The following is a 10,764-nucleotide window of genomic DNA, read 5'->3' as shown; positions in this document are numbered from 1 at the left end:
ATTGTTACCTTCTTTTTTGTTTTTTTTTTAACCTTTCCATACAATGGACAAACGCATCAAAGCCTGCACGTAAGAACAGAACCTCTTTTACAGCATGTAACACTGTGTTTTAAGTCCTTCCTTGCGTAAAATATCGACATAATTCACCGAAGGTATCAAAAATATACCCTGTAGACCAATACAATTTACAATTGCCTTTTGCTCACCGTTCAGAAAACAACAATGCACTTAAAGCAACCGAGCCCCTCGTGGGCAGCGCGCGAGCCAGCCCAGGGACACCCCTGTCCCCAATCCCCTTTCAGCCTGGGGACACCCCTGTCCCCGCTCCCCTTTCAGCCCGGAGTCGCTTCCACCAAAGGGATCAGGGCCTTTTTAAGCAATAGCTCCTTCCTCCCTCCCCTGCCCGCTCATCCCAGCCAAATTCGAAGCCTCTTGAGATGACTCCAGGGCTGACGACGTGGGCACAAGGGAACCCAACCGCGACGTTCCTTCCTATTTCAATTCTTCAAACTTATTCTTGTTTTCCTTTTTCTTTAACCCGCGCAAGGTTCTGCAGGTTTGCGGCACGGCGGGGATGCGGGGGAGCATCCCGCAGCTCGACCCCGCTCACGGTCCCTGGCGAGCGTCGAGGTCGCCGCCCGCACGGTTGCCAAGATCGAAGATGGGTTCCTTGGGTTTTGTCTCGTTAAGGCTTTTTTCTTTTTCAGACTGAAGAGGATGCAGACATTTCCAGATGATAACAAAAAAAAAATTCAAACAAAAAATAATAATAAAAAAAACACATTGCCCAAAACTGGCTGGTTGGGAAGGGAAGGGAAAAAAAAAAAACAAAACAAAAAAAGGAAAAGAAACAAATAAAATAGCTCTGCTCCTGCGTCTTCGCACGTGAGAGCCGGCGGGGCCGGGGCGCTGGGTGCTCGCCCTGGGTGTCCCGCTGGCTCCCCGCGCCCCGGGTTTGGTCGCCATCTCCCTGCCCCTGGCTCCCTTCACTCGCTGTCCGAAAGGGTTTCGTACTGGGAGCAGAGCAGGGGCTTGGGCTCCTCGTCCCAGGCGTGGTGCTGGCTGCCGGGGGTCCCCTGCGGCAGGGGGGTGGCGGGGGCCGGTGTCACCACCCCGCTGGGGAGCCGCATGGTGAGTGGGTTGTAGGGAAACGGCGTCGAACCTGCACGGGGAGGAGGAGGAGGAGGCAGAGTCAGCGCCGGGGTGGGGACCCCCATTGTGCGGGTGGCACAGGCGCTTTGGGGACAGTCCCCCACCCCGAGCCCTACCTGCGGATGACGGCCTGTCCTCCCAGACGCGGTTGGTGAGGGGTGTCCGCCGGTTGCAGTCACCCTCCGAATGCACCGAGGAGACGGAGGGCGGCCGCTCGCCCGAGGACAGCCCCGGCGCTGGGGACTTGGCCTTGCGGCTGTTGGGCCGGGCAGCGATCTTTGGCTTTCCCCCTCCTCCTGCAAAGAGAAGCGCCCGTTCGTCACCCACCTCCTCGCCACGGGGTGCAGGGAGGGGGCGCGGGTCCCTTTCCAGAGCTTGCAAAAATGGCCGGTGGCAGGAGAGGAGCTGATCCCGGGGCTGCTGCGGTGTGGTGGGAAAGGTGAGGGGCTGCAGGGGGCAGGCGGGCGGCTGCGGGGGCTCCAAGAGGTTTCTGTCCCCCCGCTGCGCCGCTCTGCACTTTGTGGGTTGATGCCACCAACGGTCCCATGGAGCAGATCCAGAGCAGGAGCAGCCACAAATCCCTGCAGGATCCGCTCCCGAGCCGGCTCGTGGCTCAGCCCACAAACGCGGGTCCAGGGACGGGAGCTCCGTGTGTCGCTGGGCAGGGACCCACCGGGAGCTCTGTGGGTGCTGGAGCCCCCAGCACATTCCCCGTGGTCTACATGGCCAGGATGGTGTTTAATTTACAGCAAAATCCCTGGTGATATTTAACCGGTTTTTGAAAGGTTTAAACCCAAACCAGCCTTTGCTGAGTAGGTCAGCCTGGCCAAACCGGGGGGAGCTCCCAAAGTGCAGGAGGGCTGGACGGGCTCTGCACCCCTCCCTGCCTGCCTGGGCAGCCGCCGCCATGGGGAAGAGTGGCTGGAAGAAGCTGCTGGTTTCGTGCAGGAGCCACAAAAGCTTTTTCTGCCACAAGCTAAAGAGCTCCTGGTCTGAGCTGACACCGAGTAACGTGTGTGTGTGTCCCCCAGGACCCTGCTCCTCAGCTCTGGGGACTCCATGCCCAGACTGCTAAGGGTGCATGGGACAAATGCTCTCCCCAATCCATCCCTGGTCCCCCTCCTCTCTTCCTTAACTGTGGATCTGACAAACAACCCCGCCCCAGCTCTGCTCAAGCTCGCCCCGGAGCTGGGCAGACCCCACTGATGTGCCCAGCCGGCTTTGCAAGCCCCATCGCAGCCCATCGTTACCTTATCCCCAGCCCTGCTCTCCGAAGTTGTCCCCAGTCTATCGCTTTAGCTCCCTAAAGCTCTCCCTCCTGCTCCAGGCACCGCCAGGTCCCATCCAGGTCCCAGTCTGGAGCATCTCCTGACACCCCCAAACCCCAGGGTTGGGGGGAAAGGCCACCCTGCCCCATGTCCCCCCATGCTGGCCCTTCTGAGCTCCTTCCCGTTTTGGGAGCAGTGATCCCTTCTGGGGTTTATGGACAGTTTGTGGTGGCTATTTAAGTTTATGGCTTCATTGTTTTGGGGTGTGTGTCCCCCACAAACCTTCCCATGGTGTAAAAATAAAAATAAAAATAAAAAAAGGAAGAGGAGATATTGAAAACCAACAAACGGGGAAAAGAGCACAGTCAGTGGTTTAGAGAAAGCAACAGCACCTTCTGAGACTATTAAATTAACATCAAACAAGACCAGGATTAATCAGCGGATTCACAAAGCTCGAAGCTGGGGGAGGGAGGGGAGAAAAGAAAACCAAAATGAACACAAAATGGGGGAGGGGGAATAAATCCACCCACAAAAGGGGAAATATAAAGGCTGAGAATTAATAAGACAGAGAGAGCGAAGGTGGAGAGAGGGCTGCAGACCTGGCAAGGAGCGCACGTCCTCATTCCGTCCGTCAGCAGGAGTTATGGGCATAGCAGCGGGCAGGCTTGCACTGGCATTCAGAGAGTTAAAAGCATTGGCACTGAGAGGTGAGCGCTCTTCCCACTGCTCGTCATATTTACCCATTAGGGCTTTCCTAATTATTGCCTCCAACCCCATGTTGGTACTGGAATTCTCTTGGACCGACTGGCTCCTACAACTGATTAGCCCTGGGAGATACGGGAGGGAGAGGAGAGAGGGGACGGGAGATGGGGGGGAGCCAAATGAGAAGAAAGATGGGGGGACGGGGAAAGGGGGAGAAAGGAGACAAGGGAGAAGGGAAGAAACAAACAGTCAGCACATTCTCGCAAAGCAACAAACTTTGTCATCTTGTTCTTTAAAGCGCTGCGATGCACCCGTCCTCCTCCTCCCGCTCCGTCCCGCCCCGGGGCTTGGCAGGGGCTGGCGGTGGGATGGGACTTACTCTGGGATTTGGGTTTTTGGGGTGCTGCAAGCAGGCAGGGTTCTCTGGGGCCAGAGGTTGAAGGACAGGGGGATATGGGGCTGTCATTGAGCCCTGGGGGGCTCGGCACATGGGCCGGAGTCACCCGGATGCATGGGAGTCTGTACGGATGCACACACAGATCACAAGTCGCTGTGCTGGGAATTTGGAGGCCAGTTTCCCACGGAGGAAAAGTCATGGAAGAAAGAGGGAGCATCCCACAGAAACACCTGAGGTGCCCAGATGAGGCCCTGGCGGCAGCAGGCAGCCCCGGCCGGGCACACGCTGCCTGCGCTGGGGAGGGGGCAGAGTCCTTCCCTCTCTGCAACCCCCTGCCAGCCCCCCGCCCATCGCCCCAACCTGCTCCCTTCCCCCCCCGGGGCTGGAGCCTCCTGCAGACCCCCGGGCCCCCTCCCCAGGCTGCAGAGGGGCAGTGGTGTTGGCGTGGGTGTGAGTCTCAAGCCATGCAGTTATGGTGCAGCCCCGCACCGGGACCAGAGGGCTCAGCCACGCCACCGTCATTCCCAGCGCGGTGGTTACAGGGAATAAGCAAGGGCAAAATACAGACACAAAAACAGCAGGGAAGCACCCCCAGCACCCCCCCACCGCCCCCCATCCTGGGGGATGTGACACCGCTGTCCCTGACCCTCCTGCTGCACAAAGTCCTCGCCCACAGCTCCTCCTCCCCTTGGCTGTGGGAAAGCTGCTGTTCCCCCTACTTAAAACTAACAATCTGAAGGCATTCCTGCTGTAGGAGAGCATTAATACTTAATTAAGTATCAATCAGTACTCCTCAATGGGGATTAATGTCATTCATTTGCATGCCCACCCAGGCGCTGCTGGAGCAGCCTCCCCACCAACCTTCTCCCTCGGGCTGGTCTCTGTCCTGCACCGGGAAGCCCACGCCAGCCACTCAATTCCACAGGGCTGCTCTTTACTAAAATCCCTTCCTTTAGCTGCTCCCTCTTGTCCTTTCCCAGCTGAGCTCAGGCCGTGGGGCCAGCAGGGCTGGGGAGGGTGCAGGGCCCCTGGGGAAGTGCCTAAACCTCCATTTCAGCTCCTGCATGCTGGTCCTCGGGGCAGCACAAATACATCTCCATGGGTGTCTGGGGACCATCCCGACCCCTTCCCAGCACCCCTTCTCCCTGGAGCAGGGGGGCTCGTTGAAGGCCGGGGTACAGCCCCAGGTGTTAGGCAGTGAACCCTGGTTAGGCGGGCGGTAGGTTAATGCTGGTTAGGGCTGGGACTGGCTAAAGCCCACCATGGCTCAGACACCACCACCAGAACTGGGCCATCAGCCTGAAACCCTCCACCCACCGGGAGCCCCCCAGCAGCAGAGGGTTTCGGGGATCTTGCCCACAGAGCCCACCTGCCCTGCACCAGCTGCACGGCCACGGCCAGACCCACCACCACCTCCCAGCTCCTGGGAAACCAGAGCCAGCCCAGGCATCAAGCACCTGGAGAACCGAGCACAGAGCCCGTTTCCCACTCTCGCATTCCCTTCCGCCGCTGCCCTCCCAGCCCCCCGTGGGTGACCCACCAAGAGCAGGGTGCTCTCTCCTGAATGTGAGGTTCCACCTTGCTAAAGTTTAACTACCTGTTGGCGTCAGATTGCCAACCCTTCCTTGAATTTAACCTCTCCTCAAGCTCTCCCAGGATTTCCCAGGAATTACACTGCTCGGCAGCAGGGAGTTACGGTGTGTCCCGGGGCTTCAGCCTCCCAGCAACTGCTACAATCAGTCTTATGGCAAAAGTTAAAAAGGAGATGCTTAAATCTACCACGACTCCTGCTCTCCGTGGCTGTGAGCCCTGTAGGGGGTGAGGTATGGTACAGGTATATGTGGGAGAGTTACCTGCTCCGGTAATCGCCGGCATATTGAAAATCTCTGTCCCAGGCTGCCCAACATCTGGACAAAAACAAAGAAGTTCTTCAGTACAGCGAGCGGCACGTGCAGGCTGGTGGTGGGGAGGGACCTGCTGTGCCAGCCATGATGTCCCTGGTGTCCCCGTCACAGCACCCAGGGTGACAGCAACCCCCCTCCCCATGCACTGCGGGTGTGGGGTCCGTGGGTGCTGGCTGGGACCAGGAATAATTTGCCTTTTGGAAAACCACGGTGGGCACATCTCGCCTGCGTGGAAAGGGCAGGAAAGCAGAGCCCAGAGAGCCAGGGCGATGTCTGCGTGCTCGGTGCTGACCTCCCTCCCTCCAGCCCTTCGGATTACACAGTTCCGTGAAGTTAAACCCTTTCTCCTGCCTACGGGATTTCCAAAGGCTCAAGTCCCCACATCCAGGGAGCAGGGCTGGGCAGCGGGAGGGTGAGGAGGAGGAGGAGAAATGTTAAATCAATATTTTCCCTCTTAGCTGAGCTGTTTGACTTGGATATCGCTTTCCTTAGAATAACAGAAATTCACATCAAATAAGAGGTGTTTCCTATTTCTATATATTTTCCCTCGATAAAGGAAAGTGTGGAAGGTCACGGGGTTCAGCCACATGTCCCCAGAGGGGCATAACAATACTGTTGGCTCATGGTAACATCAGCCAGGAGACGAGACAGCTCGGCCCCTCTTATCCGATGCAGCTGTTGCAAGACGGATTCAAATTGAATTAGTATTGACTGTATAATGCTGGGTTAAATTAAATTATGATCCTATCTACTCTATTAGTGGTTAATGAATGAATGGGCTGAATTTCTAATATAAGCCAGCCCGGTTAGTTTTACAGAGCTATACTAATATTGATGTAGAGCTTAAAGTAACGCTGGGGGGAAGATGCATCTCGAGGAGGAAGGATTCAGCTCGGCTGGCCGTTCATGAAAATATCAACTGCTCTTAAGTTTCCTCCATGCTCAGCTCATTATTTCCTTCTTCTCGGGGTTATCTGGCGGGGGTGTGATTGATTGATAGTTCCAGAGCAAGGAGACGCAGGGCTGGGAACCCTCCCATCGCCTCCCCGGCTGCACACAGACACTGCTGGCACCAGCACAGCATCTGGACCCCGCGCTTCCCAATAAACCACAGCACGATGCAGAGAGAGCTGGCTGCGAGCTCCCAGCCCTGAACACAGCAGCACCCATTCCCAAATCTTCTTTGTTTTGTCTTCCTCACCCCGGTGCCCCACATTCACCTCCCCACATGTCCTTACTGTACTCTGTCTCGTTTTTGTTGGTCGTGCTGAGCTTCTTGATGATCTCCTGTTTCTTGGACTTCACCATGGCAGAGTTGCTCTCAGTCAGCTTGCTAAAGAAAGCTGGAGGCTGAGTGTTGTTTCCTGGGGACTTGGACCCCATCCTGCAAGGCAAAAGACCATCAGAAACCTCTGCAATGTCCAGTTCACAAAGTCCTGCCTAGAGAGAGTCTTCCCTTAGTGTAACTTCTCAGAATCAGCCCTGGGGTTCCCAAGATATTTGAGTTCTCCAACCTTTTTCCCTATCCCTACCATAAATCATAGAATCATTTTGGCTGGAAAAGACCCTCAAGATCAAGTCCAACCGCTAACCCAGCCCTGGCACTGCCCCATGTCCCCGAGAACCTCATCTCTGTCTGTCCAACCCTCCAGGGATGGTGACTCCAGCACTGCCCTGGGCAGCCTGTTCCAATGCCCCACAGCCCTTTGGGGAAGAAATTGTTCCCAAGATCCAACCTCAACCTCCCCTGGCGCAACTTGAAGCCGTTTCCTCTCGTCCTGTCACTTGCTACTTGGGAAAAGAGACCGAATTCCCCCTCCCTACGTCCTCCTTTCAGGTAGTTGTAGAGAGTGAGATGGTCTCCTCTGAGCCTCCTTTTCTCCAGGTTGAGCCCCAGCTCAAGTACCACATGGTGTTGAAAAGCCCCTACAAACGTGCAGCAACCTGGGATGTGACATCGATTTTGGCTGCAGAAAAAGCAGCCCGGGCCGGGGCGAGCACGGGGGCAGAGGGAACATCCCCACATTGTCCCCACTGTCCCCTCCCTCGGTGTTACCTCTGGTCTATCTGCTCGCCCTCGCGGTACAGGATCGGGTACGTGGTGCTCTTGCCGTGCTCCGATTCTCCCACGCCGACTGGTGGAGAGACCGGCTCGATACAGTTGTCCGACCCGCTCCCGGCCGAGGCTTTGCTCTGCTCCGGGGACCTGCAGGGAGCGATGGGGACATGCAATCGCTTTATTGCAACACCCTCTGTCTCTGCACAGCAGCCCGGGGTCAAGGGGAGAGGCATTAAACCAGCTTTTCTACAGCAGGGAAAAAAGCCAAACCTTCCCACCCTTGTGGGCTTGCGGTGCCTTTTAACACAAGCGGCAGGAAAAGCGCAGATCGGGCATTTTTCTGGTTTCTGCGGAGCAGGACTGAGCCGAGCCGTGGCCCAGATTTCCAGGCATGGGGCCAGCCGGTAGCTGCCCCACACAGCTGCCCAGGAGGGATGGCAGGACCAGTCCTAGGACTTGCTGGCTCAGCCTCAGTGTCCCTGCCTCTGCGGAGGGCTGGGACGTCTACCCTCTGGGGACACGGTGCTTGGTTCTCCCATCATATCTGGGAACACAGGTCAGGGCAGCACCCGCCACCTCTCACCCACCTCCCCTGGGGCCAGCAGGGGCTCGCTGGCCATGAGCAAGGAGATGCTGGGAGCCTGGAGAGGATGGACACAGCCCCTCCATCCATCCTGCCCATGGCCAGCGCCTGGGAGACAGCCAGGCTCGAGTCCACGAGGAATTCATCACGGCGAGTTCTGGGAATTTACGTCTTTTTGCTTTTTGTGGTTTCTTCCCGCTCACCACCCCCCATCCCCTTTTTTTTCATCACTGGGTGGCCAGGGCTGGGCTCTCTCCCTTAATGTTACAAAGCCAGCCTAGGACAAGGCAGAGCTGGGAAGAATAATCATATTTACTGACAAGGAACCACCAGTTTGGAGACACCACTTTCCCTGGACACATCCAGGTCTCTGTTGATGTTTGGGTGGGTGAGCAAACCCTGTTCTCACATTTCCCATTTTTTAAATTCCATACAACAGCCATCAGACCTTCCTTGTGCTGGTGTCAGCACAAGGATTTGAAAGTCATTTTAAAGGAAATACAGGTGGTGTCCGAAGTGGATAGTTGCAGTTGACAGGGCACATGTGTCTCACAGGCTTCTGATTCACTGATAATGATGGAAGACAAAAATAACTTTGAAACAACGGAAAACACATTGGTTTTGGGTTTTTGGAACCATCTGTGGCCTGAAAGGTCACTGTGCTGTGTGACCTGCAAGGGATTGGGGACAGTGACAGGACAAGAGGCAACAGGCACAAACAAAAAGATATGAAATTCAATCCCAACACAAGAAAACACTTTTTTACTGCCAGGGCGCTCAAAGGCTGGTCCAGGTTGCCCAGAGAGGTGTGGAAGTCTCCATCGGTGAAGATACTGAAAACTCAACTTACCCTGGCCCTGGACAAACTTCTCCAGCTGACCTGGAGCTGACCTGGAGAGGTCCCTTCCCACCTAACCCATTCCGTGACACCAGCCGGATGGAGAAGGGGATCATGAATGGACTCTAAGGGGGTCTGGAGAACATCTCTAGAACAGGAATGGCCAGAGAGGCACCACCATAGTGGAAAAATGCCCAGATCAGAAGGCAATTTTACACTCTGGGCCGTGTAAGCAAGTGATCCATCTGAGCCCTGAGCTGGGGAGCATAAGTTCAGTGATGCCAAATGCCAGCGCGCCCCACGCACAGCCCCACCGAGGTGCCAGGAAGCCCCGGGCACCCGCCCTGCTCTGTCTGAGCTCCGCTGGCACAGCGGCTGGGCAGGAACACATCTGACCTCACCTTTTGCCACCTTCGTTCTGCGGGGAGATCCTGGAGGCCACCACATGCTCCTGCTGCTGCAGATACGCCTCGCTGGGGGTGCGGCGCAGGTCCAGGACGGGGCAGGTGGCCCCGGGGAAGGAGTACACTGGGGCTGGGATGTGCGAGTTGAGCTGCTGCGGGTGATGGCGGGTGTAGTCCTGCGTGATGACCTCCTAGAAGAAGAAACCCCCCCAAGTCAGAAACAGAGATGGTTTCTACCTCTTGCTTTACTGGGCTCAACTAAGATAGGGCAAGCAGGAGGAAATCAGGATGGTTTGTCGCTGTGGGGATGTAACTTCTGCCTCTTGCCTGCAGCAGCTCTCGTGATGGGCTGGTTGAGGACAAAAACATTCAGGCTGAACACACCTGATGTACCCTATAGCCCACAACCAGAGGTGCTGAAGTCTCCAGCATCACTCCCACCAGCCATATTTCATATTAGCCCTTCCCTCCTCCCCGGAGCAACAGCGGGAAGGCAAGAATGAGGTTAATTACACTGATGTGCTGGGCCAGTGTGACCACACGCTGGTTCATGCCCTTGGCGCTCTGGCTGGACTGCAGGGGCTGGCACTGGGGGCCGTCGGGCGGCTGCAGGTGCTGCAGGTGGGCTGCGTCGGGGGCCAGGGCCTTCAGCGAGCCTGGAGAGGGCACAAAGAAAACAACACGTGTGAGATGATGTCTGTGTCCCCTTCCTTCCCCTTGCCCCATCCCTGGAGACATCCCAGGCAAGGTTGGATGGGGTTCTGAGCAACCTGCTCTGGGTGAAGATGTCCCTGCTCATGGCAGGGGTGGCACTGGGGGAGCTTTGAAGGTCCCTTCAACCCAAAGTATTCTATGATTCCTTGACTGCCATCCCACCACGGCATTGGGGCATGGCAAGTGGGAGGTGGCCGACGAATCCCCCCCGTGCCAGCTCGGGCTCTCCTGTGCCAGCCGGCAGCACCAGCCCCTGCCGCTCACCTTGTTTCTGCCTCAGGTCGTGTTCCCCGTGTCCCTTCTCCGTGTCCTGCAGCAGCTTGGCCCCTTTCTCATGGGCCAGGCTGGGCGAGCTGACGGGACTCACGGCTTCCATCCGCTCGGGGCTGTAGGCTCCGTGAAAGCCTGGGGAAATGTGAGACGGGAGTTAAAACCAGGAGCTCGCTTGGCTTTTTCCCAGTGCTGTGGAAACCATTGTGTGCAGGTATTCAGCACATTCAGCAAACGGGGGGAAAAAAAGAGATGAGGGAAGATGTGGCAGGTCACACTGCAGGGACCCACAGAGCCACCTCTGATGTCCAGCCATGGTGACGGCTGAGGTGAAGAGGTGATGTCTCATTCCTGCAGAGCTGGACACTCAGCAGCTCGTGTTGACAGCACGAGAGGCAAGAACCAAACTCAGCCCCTGCGGGTTCACAATGGATTCCCCTCCTTTTCCCTGCCTACTAAAAATCCTCCTGTGC

At 56.6% G+C, this 10,764-nt stretch overlaps 1 protein-coding gene across 1 annotated transcript in view; it reads right to left on the bottom strand.

The window, feature by feature from the left end:
• Positions 1-402: 402 nt before the first annotated feature.
• The window catches only part of NCOR2 (nuclear receptor corepressor 2), a gene marked incomplete at its 5' end in the record, with an annotated part of 147,423 nt that continues 137,061 nt past the window's right edge, over positions 403-10,764 (bottom strand). Inside the window, 9 exons of the mRNA XM_080355363.1 lie at positions 403-1,162; positions 1,269-1,448; positions 3,020-3,247; positions 5,373-5,426; positions 6,662-6,807; positions 7,480-7,629; positions 9,305-9,498; positions 9,821-9,963; positions 10,286-10,426. Of these exons, the coding sequence (XP_080211489.1) occupies positions 987-1,162; positions 1,269-1,448; positions 3,020-3,247; positions 5,373-5,426; positions 6,662-6,807; positions 7,480-7,629; positions 9,305-9,498; positions 9,821-9,963; positions 10,286-10,426 (1,412 nt within the window). The 3' untranslated portion in view covers positions 403-986. The remainder of the gene's footprint in view (positions 1,163-1,268; positions 1,449-3,019; positions 3,248-5,372; positions 5,427-6,661; positions 6,808-7,479; positions 7,630-9,304; positions 9,499-9,820; positions 9,964-10,285; positions 10,427-10,764) is intronic.

Source organism: Nesoenas mayeri (assembly GCF_963082525.1).
Source record: "Nesoenas mayeri genome assembly, chromosome: 17".
Classification (NCBI taxonomy): domain Eukaryota; kingdom Metazoa; phylum Chordata; class Aves; order Columbiformes; family Columbidae; genus Nesoenas; species Nesoenas mayeri.
Note: the sequence above shows the minus strand (reverse complement) of the source record. Positions and strands in the feature narration are given on the sequence as shown.